The 19,545-nt window shown below is 36.4% G+C and overlaps 1 protein-coding gene and 1 long non-coding RNA gene across 52 annotated transcripts; one reads left to right on the top strand and one right to left on the bottom strand.

Moving 5' to 3' along the window:
• Nucleotides 1–1,871: 1,871 nt before the first annotated feature.
• On the bottom strand, nt 1,872–13,822 carry LOC126914597 (uncharacterized). Of its 50 annotated transcripts, none has more exons than XR_007709732.1 (6): nt 13,768–13,812; nt 11,374–11,396; nt 8,921–9,501; nt 7,023–7,069; nt 4,126–5,422; nt 2,141–2,525 (listed from the first exon to the last, which is right to left on the bottom strand). XR_007709732.1 is itself a non-coding variant. In XM_050718732.1 (4 exons), exons 1-3 carry the CDS (start codon nt 13,356–13,358, stop codon nt 4,134–4,136), a joined length of 750 nt encoding a protein of 249 aa, XP_050574689.1. In that variant the 5' UTR covers nt 13,359–13,761; the 3' UTR covers nt 2,266–2,525; nt 4,126–4,133. The 50 variants fall into 50 exon arrangements, 6 of the variants coding, with proteins under 6 accessions (XP_050574689.1, XP_050574685.1, XP_050574688.1 ...); XR_007709700.1 differs by lacking the exons at nt 2,141–2,525; nt 13,768–13,812 and adding exons at nt 11,102–11,217; nt 12,931–13,761 and having other exon boundaries at nt 5,221–5,422; nt 11,354–12,831; XR_007709729.1 differs by lacking the exon at nt 8,921–9,501 and having other exon boundaries at nt 2,142–2,525; nt 7,023–7,865; nt 11,238–11,396; nt 13,768–13,822.
• LOC126914620 (uncharacterized) lies at nt 3,905–10,830 on the top strand. Of its 2 annotated transcripts, none has more exons than XR_007709742.1 (3): nt 3,905–3,919; nt 5,631–5,816; nt 10,654–10,830. It is a non-coding gene; the product is annotated as an uncharacterized LOC126914620 (long non-coding RNA). The 2 variants fall into 2 exon arrangements; XR_007709743.1 differs by lacking the exon at nt 10,654–10,830 and adding an exon at nt 9,029–9,043.
• Nucleotides 13,823–19,545: the final 5,723 nt, after the last annotated feature.

The following is a 19,545-nucleotide window of genomic DNA, read 5'->3' as shown; positions in this document are numbered from 1 at the left end:
TTAATAATCGTGAACCGAGCCGTAGCTGAACTCTCGTGAAACGAGGAGGAGACAGGCCTGTAGTCATCGACATCTGGCTGAGCAACGCTCTTTCTGTTGCAGATTATTAATCGAGAGATAAGAAAATAGACGAGACCGGAGACGCCGGTTGTCGACGATTAATCACCCCGTTAGAGCGCTGGGTGTCTTTAGGTGCTGGTTATCTACGACTGGCGCGGATAGACCGAACCTTCAACGGAACGATGCTTTGGCATGATGAATAGCTTTGAAACTGGAGGTGCAGTTCTGTGCCGGGTAATCGATTTCGATACAATTTTTGAGGCACAATTTGAATCGTTTAAATATCGAAGAAACTATCAAGTACTTTTAATTAAAATAAGTTACTTCCTTGTTCCGTGTCTTAATGTACTGCATCTTCTAAAAACAGAAGCTTGGAAAATTTTATATTTCTATCTATTCTCTGTTGTATTTTGCATCGTAATACTTGACAAAAATGGAAGAATTAAAAATTATATTACGTTTGTATACACAATTGTATAGCAATTGGAAAAATAGAAACCTTAAAAATTCCATATTTTAAAACTAAAGCAAAGTAAAGTAAACAACCGTTATCGTATTTTATATATTGGGTTGGCAACTATATTATTACCACCTAATGACAAAATCCACAATCACATAGTTGCCAATCCAATATTTTGAAACAATATCATGGAATTTCAATTATTCATCTGATCAGATTCGAAAACTTGTCAAAGTACTGTAGAGGTTTATGTGTAGAGGATAGTTGGTACGCGAGGTTTAAAGGACGAGATTGCTCGTTGTTGGAACCGTCGATTATATTTAAAATAATAGATTAATGTACAGCCTATATACGTGAGTCGTTAGTACAAAGTATAAATCATAAAATAAAATGGCGGATAAATACTGGTTAACGTTCGTCGCGTAACTCGGTAGATACTAGTGATATTCGGAGATACTGTAGATACTGTTAGATACTCGGTATGAACTCTCTTGCTCGTGATCGCATCCGTTTATTTAAACTGGTCGGAAGGAAATTGGAAAATTTGAATTTGTCTTCATTCGACGGTAGCATGTAGCGACGATATTGTTTTGCCCGGAGTCTATTTGTTCTTACATTACTTGTATCCTAACGATTTTGATACTTTGAGGCAAGACAACATGATTTGAATTGTCCTCTGACTCATGTGCTGCTACAGTACTAAAGGACTTTTATAATAACAAATTTAATGATCAGGAATTTGCTGTATTATTTTCGTACAACGTCGATTTACTGCAAAAATATTATATCAGATATTAAAGGTAAAAAGTAATTTTTATGTTTATAATTTATATAAATTTATCTTGTTGTTATTTTTACATTCAGAGGTAGGATCAGCATAGTTATATAGTCACCATAGTCACCATAGTTAGATAAATCTATCACACCGTTCTGAGCCGAAAAAAATCTTTATTGTACGCGCTTACGTAGACTAGGAAAAAAAAACAAAGGAGCATCTAAAAATATCGATCGAGTCTATCGATAGCATCTAGAACAATCTTCTAGTTACTGCTTTTTGGAACTAGCGCATCCGCATGTGGAGGATGAGCACGAACTCACGTTGTTATTTTCAACATCTCCTCTCAACGGAATTCGAATGCTCGTCAAACCAATGGTTTCTAGGTGAGCATTGTGACTTGGCTTGCCCAAGCTTTTTGTTAGTAAATCAGCTGGCATCTCATTTGTGGGCATATAGAAAATTCCAATGATTCCCTTTTGGAAAATCTCACGAACATAATGATAGCGGATGTCTATATGCTTCCTTTAACCGTGGAACACTGGATTTTTTACCAATTTAGCTGCACTCTGATTGTTGCAATATATTTTTGTTGCTCTTTCTTCAGCCATCACATCAAACCTGCTTAGAAATCATCTAGTGGATTCTGTTAGTGCCATGTATTTGGCTTCAGTGTTGGAAGTAGCCACACTTTCTTGCTTTCTGGATTTCCAAGATATAACACCATTCGATTGTTTGAATGCAAAGCCAGTTCTGGATTTCCTATCGTCAATATCACCTCTCCAGTCGGAGTTGACATATCCTGTTAGATCTTCACTAATATCTCTGAAACATAGACCAATGTTAGACATTCCCATTAACAATAAAGTAAGACCAATTTGGCAGATAACCAATGACTCTTCTTTGGGTTGTTATTAAAACAACTTAATGTGCTCATGGCATACATTACATCGGACCTGGTAGCTATGGCGGAAATACATTAATGATCCTATCAGAAACTGATGGATGTTCAAATCAATTTCAGGTGAGTTGTAATATTTGCTTGAATATATTTTTCATCGTTCTTTTCAAATATTGTAGCCATTTGGTTTGTAAATAGGAACCTTTTTCCAGTCACTGCAACTTTTGATACCGAAATCAAATTTGCTTTTAATACTGGTACATGCAATGTGTTTTCCAATCAAAACTTCCACGGCTTGTTTTTTATGCAGTTAAATAATACTGCAGTACCTTTGATTTCAGCCGGCTTGCCATTCGCTGATTTTAGCTGGCTTGCCATTCGCTGATTTCACGTTTTGATTTTTGATTGGCTGTATGGATTCAAAACGGCTTATGTCACAGCATATATGTGATGTAGCATCACTGCCGATGCACCATTCCAATAGTGGTTCCCTGTTTATATTCAATGAAACATGATAATAAACAGTGATAATACTATCCTGATTATCTTCATACTGAATATTGGAAGCATGTAAGCATTGTTCAGTTTTTGATATTCCAGTAACCTGTCCTAGTTCAGCTTTATGATTATCCCTTTTCTTCTTCAAGCATTGATGTGCCCTATATCCACGTTTATGGCAGTAAAAACATTCAATGTGTTTTACTTGATTAGTTTTAATAAACCCATTTTTATCTGAAGATTTTCTATTTTTATCATACCTCGTATATACATAATATATAAACATATTGGTTGATATGATATGTTTATTTGGATCTTCCTGTTGTTATTTTTACATTCAGAGATAGGATCACAATAGTTATTAGAATATTGCACGGATAAATCTATCACACCGTTCTGAGCCGAAAAAAACCTTTATTGTACGCGCTTACGTAGACTAGGAAAAAAACAAAGGAGCATCTAAAAATATCGATCGAGTGTATCGATAGCATCTAGAACAATCTTCTAGCTACTGCTTTTTGGAACTAGCGCATCCGCATGTGGAGGATGAGCACGAACTCACGTTGTTATTTTCAACATCTCCTCTCAACGGAATTCGAATGCTCGTCAAACCAATGGTTTCTAGGTGAGCATTGTGACTTGGCTTGCCCAAGCTTTTTGTTAGTAAATCAGCTGGCATCTCATTTGTGGGCATATAGAAAATTCCAATGATTCCCTTTTGAAAAATCTCACGAACATAATGATAGCGGATGTCTATATGCTTCCTTTGACCGTGGAACATTCGATTTTTTACCAATTTAGCTGCACTCTGGTTGTTGCAATATATTTTGGTTGCTCTTTCTTCAGCCATCACATCAAACCTGCTTAGAAATCATCTAGTGGATTCTGTTAGTGCCATGTATTTGGCTTCAGTGTTGGAATTAGCCACACTTTCTTGCTTTCTGGCTTCCCAACATATAACACCATTCGATAGTTTGAATGCAAAGCCAGTTCTGGATTTCCTATCGTCAATATCACCTCTCCAGTCGGAGTTGACATATCCTGTTAGATGTTCACTAATATTTCTGAAACATGGACCAATGTTAGACATTCCCATTAACAATAACATAAGACCAATTTGGCAGATAACCAATGACTCTTCTTTGGGTTGTTATTGAAACAACTTAATGGCAGAAATACATTAATGATCCTATCAGAGACTGATGGATGTTCAAAACAATTTCAGGTGAGTTGTAATATTTGCTTGAATATATTTTTCATCGTTCTTTTCAAATATTGTAGCCATTTGGTTTGTAAATAGGAACCTTTTTCCAGTGACTGCAACTTTTGATACCGAAATCAAATTTGCTTTTAATACTGGTACATGCAATGTGTTTTCCAATCAAAACTTCCACGGCTTGTTTTTTATGCAGTTAAATAATACTGCAGTACCTTTGATTTCAGCTGGCTTGCCATTCGCTGATTTTAGCTAGCTTGCCATTCGCTGGTTTCACGTTTTGATTTTTGATTGGCTGTATGGATTCAAAACGGCTTATGTCACAGCATATATGTGATGTAGCATCACTGCCAATGCACCATTCCAATAGTGGTTCCCTGTTTATATTCAATGAAACATGATAATAAACAGTGATAATACTATCCTGATTATCTTCATACTGAATATTGGAAGCACGTAAGCATTGTTCAGTTTTTGATATTCCAGTAACCTGTCCTAGTTCAGCTTTATGATTATCCCTTTTCTTCTTCAAGCATTGATGTGCCCTATATCCACGATTGTGGCAGTAAAAACATTCAATGTGTTTTACTTGATTAGTTTCAATAAACCCATTTTTATCTGAAGATTTTCTATTTTTATCATACCTCGTGTGTTTATTTGGATCTTCCTGTTGTTATTTTTACATTCAGAGATAGGATCAAAATAGTTATTAGAATATTGCACGGATAAATCTATCACACCGTTCTGAGCCGAAAAAAACCTTTTCTATTTTTACCATACCTCGTGTGTTTATTTGGATCTTCCTGTTGTTATTTTTACATTCAGAGATAGGATCACAATAGTTATTAGAATATTGCACGGATAAATCTATCACACCGTTCTGAGCCGAAAAAAACCTTTATTGTACGCGCTTACGTAGACTAGGAAAAAAACAAAGGAGCATCTAAAAATATCGATCGAGTGTATCGATAGCATCTAGAACAATCTTCTAGTTACTGCTTTTTGGAACTAGCGCATCCGCATGTGGAGGATGAGCACGAACTCACGTTGTTATTTTCAACATCTCCTCTCAACGGAATTCGAATGCTCGTCAAACCAATGGTTTCTAGGTGAGCATTGTGACTTGGCTTGCCCAAGCTTTTTGTTAGTAAATCAGCTGGCATCTCATTTGTGGGCATATAGAAAATTCCAATGATTCCCTTTTGAAAAATCTCACGAACATAATGATAGCGGATGTCTATATGCTTCCTTTGACCGTGGAACATTCGATTTTTTACCAATTTAGCTGCAATTAGCAATTTAGCTGGTTGTTGCAATATATTTTGGTTGCTCTTTCTTCAGCCATCACATCAAACCTGCTTAGAAATCATCTAGTGGATTCTGTTAGTGCCATGTATTTGGCTTCAGTGTTGGAATTAGCCACACTTTCTTGCTTTCTGGCTTCCCAAGATATAACACCATTCGATAGTTTGAATGCAAAGCCAGTTCTGGATTTCCTATCGTCAATATCACCTCTCCAGTCGGAGTTGACATATCCTGCTAGATGTTCACTAATATTTCTGAAACATGGACCAATGTTAGACATTCCCATTAACAATAACATAAGACCAATTTGGCAGATAACCAATGACTCTTCTTTGTGTTGTTATTGAAACAACTTAATGGCAGAAATACATTAATGATCCTATCAGAGACTGATGGTTGTTCAAAACAATTTCAGGTGAGTTGTAATATTTGCTTGAATATATTTTTCATCGTTCTTTTCAAATATTGTAGCCATTTGGTTTGTAAATAGGAACCTTTTTCCAGTCACTGCAACTTTTGATACCGAAATCAAATTTGCTTTTAATACTGGTACATGCAATGTGTTTTCCAATCAAAACTTCCACGGCTTGTTTTTTATGCAGTTAAATAATACTGCAGTACCTTTGATTTCAGCCGGCTTGCCATTCGCTGATTTTAGCTGGCTTGCCATTCGCTGATTTCACGTTTTGATTTTTGATTGGCTGTATGGATTCAAAACGGCTTATGTCACAGCATATATGTGATGTAGCATCACTGCCGATGCACCATTCCAATAGTGGTTCCCTGTTTATATTCAATGAAACATGATAATAAACAGTGATAATACTATCCTGATTATCTTCATACTGAATATTGGAAGCATGTAAGCATTGTTCAGTTTTTGATATTCCAGTAACCTGTCCTAGTTCAGCTTTATGATTATCCCTTTTCTTCTTCAAGCATTGATGTGCCCTATATCCACGTTTATGGCAGTAAAAACATTCAATGTGTTTTACTTGATTAGTTTTAATAAACCCATTTTTATCTGAAGATTTTCTATTTTTATCATACCTCGTATATACATAATATATAAACATATTGGTTGATATGATATGTTTATTTGGATCTTCCTGTTGTTATTTTTACATTCAGAGATAGGATCACAATAGTTATTAGAATATTGCACGGATAAATCTATCACACCGTTCTGAGCCGAAAAAAACCTTTATTGTACGCGCTTACGTAGACTAGGAAAAAAACAAAGGAGCATCTAAAAATATCGATCGAGTGTATCGATAGCATCTAGAACAATCTTCTAGTTACTGCTTTTTGGAACTAGCGCATCCGCATGTGGAGGATGAGCACGAACTCACGTTGTTATTTTCAACATCTCCTCTCAACGGAATTCGAATGCTCGTCAAACCAATGGTTTCTAGGTGAGCATTGTGACTTGGCTTGCCCAAGCTTTTTGTTAGTAAATCAGCTGGCATCTCATTTGTGGGCATATAGAAAATTCCAATGATTCCCTTTTGAAAAATCTTACGAACATAATGATAGCGGATATCTATATGCTTCCTTTGACCGTGGAACACTGGATTTTTTACCAATTCAGCTGCACTCTGGTTGTTGCAATATATTTTGGTTGCTCTTTCTTCAGCCATCACATCAAACCTGTTTAGAAATCATCTAGTGGATTCTGTTAGTGCCATGTATTTAGCTTCAGTGTTGGAATTAGCCACACTTTCTTGCTTTCTGGATTTCCAAGATATAACACCATTCGATAGTTTGAATACAAAGCCAGATCTGGATTTCCTATCGTCAATATCACCTCTCCAGTCGGAGTTGACATATCCTGTTAGATCTTCACTAATATTTCTGAAACATGGACCAATGTTAGACATTCCCATTAACAATAACATAAGACCAATTTGGCAGATAACCAATGGCTGTTCTTTGGGTTGTTATTGAAACAACTTAATGGCAGAAATACATTAATGATCCTATCAGAGACTGATGGATGTTCAAATCAATTTCAGGTGAGTTGTAATATTTGCTTGAATATATTTTTCATCGTTCTTTTCAAATATTGTAGCCATTTGGTTTGTAAATAGGAACCTTTTTCCAGTGACTGCAACTTTTGATACCGAAATCAAAATTGCTTTTAATACTGGTACATGCAATGTGTTTTCCAATCAAAACTTCCACGGCTTGTTTTTTATACAGTTAAATAATACTGCAGTACCTTTGATTTCAGCCGGCTTGCCATTCGCTGATTTTAGCTGGCTTGCCATTCGCTGATTTCACGTTTTGATTTTTGATTGGCTGTATGGATTCAAAACGGCTTATGTCACAGCATATATGTGATGTAGCATCACTGCCGATGCACCATTCCAATAGTGGTTCCCTGTTTATATTCAATGAAACATGATAATAAACAGTGATAATACTATCCTGATTATCTTCATACTGAATATTGGAAGCATGTAAGCATTGTTCAGTTTTTGATATTCCAGTAACCTGTCCTAGTTCAGCTTTATGATTATCCCTTTTCTTCTTCAAGCATTGATGTGCCCTATATCCACGTTTATGGCAGTAAAAACATTCAATGTGTTTTACTTGATTAGTTTTAATAAACCCATTTTTATCTGAAGATTTTCTATTTTTATCATACCTCGTATATACATAATATATAAACATATTGGTTGATATGATATGTTTATTTGGATCTTCCTGTTGTTATTTTTACATTCAGAGATAGGATCACAATAGTTATTAGAATATTGCACGGATAAATCTATCACACCGTTCTGAGCCGAAAAAAACCTTTATTGTACGCGCTTACGTAGACTAGGAAAAAAACAAAGGAGCATCTAAAAATATCGATCGAGTGTATCGATAGCATCTAGAACAATCTTCTAGTTACTGCTTTTTGGAACTAGCGCATCCGCATGTGGAGGATGAGCACGAACTCACGTTGTTATTTTCAACATCTCCTCTCAACGGAATTCGAATGCTCGTCAAACCAATGGTTTCTAGGTGAGCATTGTGACTTGGCTTGCCCAAGCTTTTTGTTAGTAAATCAGCTGGCATCTCATTTGTGGGCATATAGAAAATTCCAATGATTCCCTTTTGAAAAATCTCACGAACATAATGATAGCGGATGTCTATATGCTTCCTTTGACCGTGGAACATTCGATTTTTTACCAATTTAGCTGCAATTAGCAATTTAGCTGGTTGTTGCAATATATTTTGGTTGCTCTTTCTTCAGCCATCACATCAAACCTGCTTAGAAATCATCTAGTGGATTCTGTTAGTGCCATGTATTTGGCTTCAGTGTTGGAATTAGCCACACTTTCTTGCTTTCTGGATTTCCAAGATATAACACCATTCGATAGTTTGAATGCAAAGCCAGTTCTGGATTTCCTATCGTCAATATCACCTCTCCAGTCGGAGTTGACATATCCTGTTAGATCTTCACTAATATCTCTGAAACATGGACCAATGTTAGACATTCCCATTAACAATAACATAAGACCAATTTGGCAGATAACCAATGACTCTTCTTTGGGTTGTTATTGAAACAACTTAATGGCAGAAATACATTAATGATCCTATCAGAGACTGATGGATGTTCAAATCAATTTCAGGTGAGTTGTAATATTTGCTTGAATATATTTTTCATCGTTCTTTTCAAATATTGTAGCCATTTGGTTTGTAAATAGGAACCTTTTTCCAGTGACTGCAACTTTTGATACCGAAATCAAATTTGCTTTTAATACTGGTACATGCAATGTGTTTTCCAATCAAAACTTCCACGGCTTGTTTTTTATGCAGTTAAATAATACTGCAGTACCTTTGATTTCAGCCGGCTTGCCATTCGCTGATTTTAGCTGGCTTGCCATTCGCTGATTTTAGCTGGCTTGCCATTCGCTGATTTCACGTTTTGATTTTTGATTGGCTGTATGGATTCAAAACGGCTTATGTCACAGCATATATGTGATGTAGCATCACTGCCGATGCACCATTCCAATAGTGGTTCCCTGTTTATATTCAATGAAACATGATAATAAACAGTGATAATACTATCCTGATTATCTTCATACTGAATATTGGAAGCATGTAAGCATTGTTCAGTTTTTGATATTCCAGTAACTTGTCCTAGTTCAGCTTTATGATTATCCCTTTTCTTCTTCAAGCATTGATGTGCCCTATATCCACGTTTATGGCAGTAAAAACATTCAATGTGTTTTACTTGATTAGTTTTAATAAACCCATTTTTATCTGAAGATTTTCTATTTTTATCATACCTCCTATATACATAATATATAAACATATTGGTTGATATGATATGTTTATTTGGATCTTCCTGTTGTTATTTTTACATTCAGAGATAGGATCACAATAGTTATTAGAATATTGCACGGATAAATCTATCACACCGTTCTGAGCCGAAAAAAACCTTTATTGTACGCGCTTACGTAGACTAGGAAAAAAACAAAGGAGCATCTAAAAATATCGATCGAGTGTATCGATAGCATCTAGAACAATCTTCTAGTTACTGCTTTTTGGAACTAGCGCATCCGCATGTGGAGGATGAGCACGAACTCACGTTGTTATTTTCAACATCTCCTCTCAACGGAATTCGAATGCTCGTCAAACCAATGGTTTCTAGGTGAGCATTGTGACTTGGCTTGCCCAAGCTTTTTGTTAGTAAATCAGCTGGCATCTCATTTGTGGGCATATAGAAAATTCCAATGATTCCCTTTTGGAAAATCTCACGAACATAATGATAGCGGATATCTATATGCTTCCTTTGACCGTGGAACACTGGATTTTTTACCAATTCAGCTGCACTCTGGTTGTTGCAATATATTTTGGTTGCTCTTTCTTCAGCCATCACATCAAACCTGTTTAGAAATCATCTAGTGGATTCTGTTAGTGCCATGTATTTAGCTTCAGTGTTGGAATTAGCCACACTTTCTTGCTTTCTGGATTTCCAAGATATAACACCATTCGATAGTTTGAATACAAAGCCAGATCTGGATTTCCTATCGTCAATATCACCTCTCCAGTCGGAGTTGACATATCCTGTTAGATCTTCACTAATATTTCTGAAACATGGACCAATGTTAGACATTCCCATTAACAATAACATAAGACCAATTTGGCAGATAACCAATGGCTGTTCTTTGGGTTGTTATTGAAACAACTTAATGGCAGAAATACATTAATGATCCTATCAGAGACTGATGGATGTTCAAATCAATTTCAGGTGAGTTGTAATATTTGCTTGAATATATTTTTCATCGTTCTTTTCAAATATTGTAGCCATTTGGTTTGTAAATAGGAACCTTTTTCCAGTGACTGCAACTTTTGATACCGAAATCAAAATTGCTTTTAATACTGGTACATGCAATGTGTTTTCCAATCAAAACTTCCACGGCTTGTTTTTTATACAGTTAAATAATACTGCAGTACCTTTGATTTCAGCCGGCTTGCCATTCGCTGATTTTAGCTGGCTTGCCATTCGCTGATTTCACGTTTTGATTTTTGATTGGCTGTATGGATTCAAAACGGCTTATGTCACAGCATATATGTGATGTAGCATCACTGCCAATGCACCATTCCATTAGTAGTTCCCTGTTTACATTCAATGAAACATGATAATAAACAGTGATAATACTATCCTGATTATCTTCATACTGAATATTGGAAGCACGTAAGCATTGTTCAGTTTTGGGTATTCCAGTAACCTGTGCTAGTTCAGCTTTATGATTATCCATTTTCTTCTTCAAGCATTGATGTGCCTTATATCCACGATTGTGGCAGTAAAAACATTCAATGTGTTTTACTTGATTAGTTTCAATAAACCCATTTTTATCTGAAGATTTTCTATTTTTATCATACCTCGTGTGTTTATTTGGATCTTCCTGTTGTTATTTTTACATTCAGAGATAGGATCACAATAGTTATTAGAATATTGCACGGATAAATCTATCACACCGTTCTGAGCCGAAAAAGACCTTTTCTATTTTTACCATACCTCGTGTGTTTATTTGGATCTTCCTGTTGTTATTTTTACATTCAGAGATAGGATCACAATAGTTATTAGAATATTGTACGGATAAATCTATCACACCGTTCTGAGCCGAAAAAAACCTTTTCTATTTTTATCATACCTCGTGTGTTTATTTGGATCTTCCTGTTGTTATTTTTACATTCAGATATAGGATCACAATAGTTATTAGAATATTGCACGGATAAATCTATCACACCGTTCTGAGCCGAAAAAAACCTTTATTGTACGCGCTTACGTAGACTAGGAAAAAAACAAAGGAGCATCTAAAAATATCGATCGAGTGTATCGATAGCATCTAGAACAATCTTCTAGTTACTGCTTTTTGGAACTAGCGCATCCGCATGTGGAGGATGAGCACGAACTCACGTTGTTATTTTCAACATCTCCTCTCAACGGAATTCGAATGCTCGTCAAACCAATAGTTTCTAGGTGAGCATTGTGACTTGGCTTGTCCAAGCTTTTTATTAGTAAATCAGCTGGCATCTCATTTGTGGGCATATAGAAAATTCCAATGATTCCCTTTTGGAAAATCTCACGAACATAATGATAGCGGATGTCTATATGCTTCCTTTGACCGTGGAACACTGGATTTTTTACCAATTTAGCTGCACTCTGGTTGTTGCAATATATTTTGGTTGCTCTTTCTTCAGTCATCACATCAAACCTGCTTAGAAATCATCTAATGGATTCTGTTAGTGCCATGTATTTGGCTTCATTGTTGGAAGTAGCCACACTTTCTTGCTTTCTGGATTCCCAAGATATAACACCATTCGATAGTTTGAATACAAAGCCAGTTCTGGATTTCCTATCGTCAATATCACCTCTCCAGTCGGAGTTGACATATCCTGTTAGATCTTCACTAATATTTCTGAAACATGGACCAATGTTAGACATTCCCATTAACAATAACATAAGACCAATTTGGCAGATAACCAATGACTCTTCTTTGGGTTGTTATTAAAACAACTTAATGGCAGAAATACATTAATGATCCTATCAGAGACTGATGGATGTTCAAATCAATTTCAGGTGAGTTGTAATATTTGCTTGAATTTATTTTTCATCATTCTTTTCAAATATTGTAGCCATTTCGTTTGTAAATACAAACCTTTTTTCAGTCGGTGCAACTTTTGATACCAAAATCAAATTTGCTTTCAATATTGGTACGTGCAACTTGTTTTCCAATTGAAATTGGACAAAATTCCACAGCTTGTTTTTTATACAGTTAAATAATACTGCGGTACCTTTGATTTCAGCTGGCTTTTGCCATTCGTTGATTTCACGTTTTGATTTTTGATTTTTGATTGGCTGTATGGATTCAAAACGGCTTATGTCACAGCATATATGTGATGTAGCATCACTGTCAATGCACCATTCCATTAGTGGTTCCCTGTTTATATTCAATGAAACATGATAATAAACAGTGATAATACTATCCTGATTATCTTCATACTGAATATTGGAAGCACGTAAGCATTTTTCAGTTTTGGATATTCCAGGAACCTGTGCTTGTTCAGCTTTATGATTATCCCTTTTCTTCTTCAAGCATTGATGTGCCCTATATCCACGTTTATGGCAGTAAAAACATTCAATGTGTTTTACTTGATTAGTTTCAATAAACCCATTTTTATCTGAAGATTTTCTATTTTTATCATACCTCGTGTGTTTATTTAGATCTTCCACTTGTAGAGCTTCCTGGTGATCATACACAGCATTTGAATTATGACGAGAATTAGCTTCTTCTAGTAATTTTATCTTAAGCGCATCTGGGGTAGGTAATTGATCCCGTAATTCGATCGCACATTTAAAATTTTCGTATGTATTCGGGGTGCCATATAATAATAGGACTGACAATAAATCATCAGCGACTACAATATCCATTTCTTTTAATTTATCCGCGTGACTGAAAAAATTATTTAAGTGATCGGACATATCTTCACTACGGGACATTTTCGTGAATAATAATTGCTTCAGGAGCGTAGCCTTTCTTGCGGGTCCTTTGGATTCGTAAACCTCCTTCAATTTATTCCATACTTCATGTGAAGTTTTGCAATGCTTCACATGACATAGCTCACTCGAACTCATGGTAAGAATAATATCGGCCCTAGCTTTACCATCCTTTTTATCCCATAAAGAGGCTTCATTCGCTGTTTCAGGTCAGATTATTGAACCGTTTACATATTCTCACAATTCATCTTTGATGAGTATTGCTTCCATTTGCAATTTCGACGTGTCGTAATTTTCTTTGTTTAGTTTTTCGATACTTGAACTCGCTCCGCTCGACATTTTTATGTTCTTTTGATAACTGTGTTATCACGCAAGCAATTATTATATATTTGATAAAGCGCCCTTACGATATTCAACACTGAATCATCGATCACGCACCCCCCCCTTTTTTTTATTTTTAGGTTATCTCCCGTGCTCCTCAATATTATTACTATTAATAATATTTTCAACAAAAATAATAACTAATTGTTGAACTTGAGCTCATAACCTGTTGTTATTTTTACATTCAGAGATAGGATCACAATAGTTATTACAATATTGCATAAATAATCACACCGTTCTGAGCCGAAAAAAACCTTTATTGCACGCGCTTGCGTAGACTAGGGAAAAAAACAAAGGAGCATCTAAAAAATATCGATCGGGTCTATCGATAGCATCTGGAACAATTTTCTAGTTACTGCTTTTTGTAACTAGTGCATCCGCATGCGAAGGGCGAGCACGAACTCACGTTGTCATATCTTCATCATATCATCAACATATCTTTTTCTCATTATTTTGTAATTTGTGTTATTTTAGAGTATTATCCATGCATGATGAGGAATATAAATTCTTGCATCCAAAGTTTGTGATAGGTGTGTCCAGCAATCCTTTTGAAAATTCCAAAGAATTGCTATGTGTATCAGAACGAAATAAGGAGATTTTGCTCAGCTACAATATGTTATAATAATAGAATCTATTATTGGGTAAACTAAGTGATTGTGGATTTTGCCAACACCACCTATTGGATTTTGTCAATAGGCGGTGTTGGCAAAATCCACAATCACTTAGTTGCCAAGCCAATATTAGTGTATAACGATTCAACGAAAAAACAATAGCTGTAAAAATTCTGCGTTTCTGTTTTATTTTGTATATTAAAAAAGCAGGTTGCCGGAACTCAGGGAAAAAACACAAGCTTTGGAAATCCTACGTTTCAGTTTATCCAACCATCGCTTTAATAACAACCCGATAAACCGCGTCTGATTAGCCTGAAGAAAGATCGATCGTCGAGACGCGACACCTTAAACAGGTCGCCAGGATAGACAGGGTAAACAAAGAATTCCAGGATCAAAGAAAGTGTCGCGCACGCCGACGGTTTCCGGCGCGAGGAAATTGGAATCCATATAAAGTTCTTAAATTAGAGTCCCGGACGAGGATGTAAGTTGTAACGTTGCAGCACTCGAACAGGTCCAAGTTTCAATTTCAGAGGTTCCTGCAAGTCAACCTCGCGTCGTCGCCTCGTTACGAGCACAGTTCCCAACTCATCCACTCTCGGCACGCTTGTGTACCGAACGCGATTGCCAAAGGTTTTCACTTGAAAAGTCGAGACTCGACGATGCGGATTACTAACCGAGAACAAATAAAACGGCAAAACTAGACGTATCAACTTTGTGGGACCGGCGATTCGATTAAAACTAGCAAGACGATGCCCGAGTTTCTTTCATCGTTCGGCTTTGACTTATCGATTGAATATCTTCGCTTTGGAGTCGATAGTGTCGATAGATCACATACTATTTTCATATTTTTAACCAGTCATTTGTTTTTAACGAGTATACTCGTGAAAATATGTCACGCTCTTCATGAAGAAATGGCAACATTTTGTATTATAACAAGCTCTGTTAGCAATAAAATTAAGAAATAAAACAGTCGTTTCATTACTACTTACCACAAACGTAACGTACTGTGCGTTTGACGAGTATATCTTTTGCGACACATGTTAGGTATTTTCAAAAAGCTAACTGGTTGATGAAACCGATTCTTGGACTATTAGGCGAAAAGAAAATGAAACGTCCAACTTTTATTTTTATAACAGCATTGTTAATTAAAATTAAAGTTAATGGAGCATTTCTTTTGTAAATGTTAGAGGTAATCACGCGGGAATAACAAACTATTCAAACAATTTGTATAACTGAAACGAGTTTCATACGATTTCACAGAGTTATGAGTTACTGCTCCGGAAGAATCGACAGAAGCTTAATTGGGACGGGACTACGGCATAGTTTTAATTAACTGTTCTGGTAATTTGTAATATCAATTTGGAGATCGACGCGGTCGGGATCGCATCGAAAAACCTAATTCCCTTAAAACTCGGTACGGACAAACCATCCGACGCTTTTGCACGGCCCGTAATCTGTTTGGTTACGTCTGACCAATTTAAATGCGCTTCAAACACGGTCGAGCCTGAAAATCCATTTGAAAATAAGAGAGCTAACAAACGGAATTTCCAACTTTCGCCTCTGATTTCGTTGGATAGTGATTTCAGTGTCTTGATCGAATTACCTTGTAAAAATATTTCAGCATCCATTAATTATTATTTAAAACGCAAAGGGTATTTTGATTTTCGGTTGAAGCTCAAAGTTTAATTATGCGAATAAAATTACGTTTTTTAGATTGAGATATATCGGGTTGCAACCTAACAAAATCAATCTCCCAATAAATTTCTCTGCATAATTTTATGATATGATCTCCGATCTAGTCACGACGCCTTCAATCACAAGTAACCGAAAATTACATCCATAAAAATGCATCCTAACAAATTCCCCTATACAATTATACAACCATCGATCCAAATTCGTCCACGTAGAATGAACTTCTTCTTTTTCAAACACACCCGAACACAGTCAATCAAACCTATTCGCTGATAAATTCCTGCAATCGTGAAACCTTGAATCCAATCAGAACATTTTCAATTGCGAATAACGGGATAACCAAAACCACAATCGTACGAAGACAAAATTTCTATCCTAACAAATCCCCTATAGATGTAATCACACAACTTTCAATCCAATCGCATCTTCCACCGCGAACGATAAATCAACTTCTTCAAATCCATTGAAACTGATAAATCCCGCGGATCACGAAACCTTAAACCCAATCACATATACAATTGCGAATGAGTAAAACCACAGTGATATGCAGACAAAATTTATATCCTAACAGATTTCCTACAGACGTAATTATACAGCTTGAAATCCAATCAAATCTTCCACCACGAAAATGAACCAACTTTTTCAAATCTATTTGCCTAATAAATTTCCCCAATTTATTAAACCTTCGATTCGAATAACGCTGTGAATAGCGAAACGAATAACTGTAACCTACTTCGGTACAAACACACGTGCATCACACGTGGAAACGCAACGTGAAAACAAGGTAGCGTTCGAATCTGAGGCGATGTATAAGCTGTAACTCGCGAACGATACCGGCGGTGTTTTCCGTTTACGGTGGTTCGGGAGGTGAGCGCGGAAAATCGATACGCTCACGCCACTCCCTAGCAAAATAACCAAGTTGGAATTTCTGACCGAGCCTCGGCAACGACATCGTGTTTATGCAGATGCAGCCACCCGGAAGCGTAGCACACGGAGCAATAACGTGTAATCGACCACTTGCCATGCCTCTCCACCTTCTTACCATCCACAAGACCGAGCTTCGACGTATCGACCCCATTCAAACACCCTTACACATGACTTTCTTCGCCTTCGTGCCTCGATACCTAACGCTGTATCGTTCAATTACGCGGTGTATCGAGGAAGGACAAGGTTGGAGGAAGTTGGCGATTGTTTGAATAAAAGTTGGTTGGAGGAAGGCAAGGTAAAGTGGAAGTAAGCCTATTTGCTTTTAATCAGAAAATAGGAAATGAGTTCGTGAGACGGTTATTGCGGAGAATTTTAAGGTAAAAGCGCTGTAGTGGTATTCTATGTGGAGTAAAGTAATTGTGGAACGCCGTCTGAATTTGGTAAAGTGGAATCGAAGTTTGTTGGCTATCCTTGCGCAACATTGTTAGTGAGATTCTCCAAGCTGTGAGTTACAACTTATCGGTGTTAATAAATTTTCCTACATAACGGACATTTATGTCTAAGTTTCGTTGAATATTTTTCCATTACACGACGCGATAGTTGTAAACAATTATTCAAAGATATTCTACAATAATTTACTAATACATTTAATCATATTTCATCGTACAAACCTTCACCATCGCAAACAAATAATTGCTACATGTAACAAATAAAGGTTCAGTCTTTTCCAGAGGAAGATACATAATTTGCAGTCAGAATCCTTGAATATAAACGATAGTATTTAATACAAACTTCTCTATGTTTTTCTACGATATTTTACAAAATTAACATCTGATAACAAGTAATTCGATCCATTGACAAACTAACCGAACAAGATCCTATCAACCTTTTTCTAAAAAGGTTTAACGAAATAAATAAAAGGTAGAGTTTGCAACTGAGTTCTTCAGATCTAAGAGATGTTCTATTGAAATGAAACCTTATCTATTTGCCGGATTATCAAAGCACAGTATCGAAAGAGGAAACGAACCGACTGAAAGTGAAACGGAATAGAAAATTCTCGGTTCGGGATGATCGTGTGCTTTCTGGCGGTACGGTGCGGTGCCATAATAGCACCAATTACGAGCAATTTCGAGAATTTCGAGGCGCGTAACCGGGGAACTGATTAATGGGTACCGACGGTGCTGTGGTGTATCGATAACTTTACGCTGGATTTGTCGATGCGACGAGTATCGATGTAAAAGCCCGGCCTTTCCCAGGCTGAAAACACGGTTTCGAATTACGGGTCAGGCTCGTTGCATCAACGGAGCGTAAAAATTACACGCGTAGAATAAAAGGCGCTCTAATAAACGCGATTTCATGATAGGGGGAAGCAAATACGAAAACCAGCCGGCTGAATGGAAATCACGAGACTCGTCCAGCCATTTTTTTTCACCTACCATCCTCTTTTCTGTGCATTTCTCCTTTCTTCCTTCTCTTTTTCCTTTTCTTTTTTTCCCCATTTTTCGCGAACAGATCGACACGGATGGTTAGCTGAAAGGTACGCGCGAATAACGCGATGATAAATATCGAAATACCTGTCCAATAAACTTTATTGTTACGATTAACAAGCTGTATTTTATTAACGATGTATTTTCATTGTAAATTATTGAGCGTTGTTTAAGTAATTAATTTTGCAATGCTATACACAAATTTGTCTATTTTCTTATTTATAAGAGTTGATCGACGATCACGGATATTTATACAAATTCATGTTTCTATGAAGTTAATTAAAAAAAGATGGACTTCGGAAAATTGTTCTGTAATTTTGTCTATGTAAACTATATTTTGTAACAAATACACTGTGCTTCTGATAATTTATACGTATCTGCATATTATGTACGTTCTCTGCATTTTCCCAGAAATCCATAAAAATCCGCAGTCTATCGACCAACGCGACAAAATCAGAAATATTTGTATTTCTCTGAAAAAATTCCAAGCTGAATTCTAAGAAAACGAACATTTGTAATAGAATTATTTCCTTCGCTTTTTTTGATTTACAAAATTGATCAACGTGGAATATTTCTAAGTGGCGTAATTCAGATCGCTTACGATACTTTTATGAAAGCGTGTGAATCGAGGGTCAGTGGCATTCCAGACAAAAATCTTTTACGCGATCAACTATGATATATATTGGGTATATTCTATTGGGTTGGCAATTAAGTGATTGCGGATTTTGTCATTAGGTGATAATCACAAAATCCGCAATCACCTAGTTGCCAACGTTTTACTGTTAAGACAGGCATAAATTATGCAAACGATGTTGTACGCGATGAAAGCACACTGGCGAGCTTCGGCGGAAGACGCAACTAATTTTATTCATTAATCTAATGGGACAAAGCTGGCCTAACGTAAGAGTGTGACTCACGTGTAACGCAAAGCTAACTTCAATTTAACTCATTAGCTAGCAACTAGAAGAGTGTACAGTGTACAATTACACAGGGGCGTGGGTTGTGACGTGCGCGTACGTTCCTATGTCAAAGAAACGTTGATGCTTCGAATATATCAAGGTAAAACAGCGTTTGCATGAAATTTTTTAAACGAGGATGCTTCATTACGTACCATTTAAATACCATACTGAATGCCATTACATGAAAAACTATTTGTTTTCCAATTCGTTGGATTCGTCTACGAGCTACGAAGTTACGTACCATGTAATTGATAATAATCGTGGTCAT

The sequence above is a fragment of the Bombus affinis genome, chromosome 3 (assembly GCF_024516045.1).
Source record: "Bombus affinis isolate iyBomAffi1 chromosome 3, iyBomAffi1.2, whole genome shotgun sequence".
Taxonomy (NCBI): domain Eukaryota; kingdom Metazoa; phylum Arthropoda; class Insecta; order Hymenoptera; family Apidae; genus Bombus; species Bombus affinis.
Note: the sequence above shows the minus strand (reverse complement) of the source record. Positions and strands in the feature narration are given on the sequence as shown.

Bases quoted from the DNA above. Each gene is read 5' to 3' on its own strand.
- LOC126914597 (XM_050718728.1), bottom strand. From the start codon at position 13,358: ATGAGTTCGAGTGAGCTATGTCATGTGAAGCATTGCAAAACTTCACAT. The intron at 12,832-12,930 runs GTATGATAAAAA...ACGTGGATATAG, and splicing joins GATCTAAATAAACACACGAG to GGCACATCAATGCTTGAAGA. The intron at 3,999-12,381 runs GTTTGTATTTAC...CACTGGAAAAAG, and splicing joins GTTGCACCGACTGAAAAAAG to GTTCCTATTTACAAACCAAA.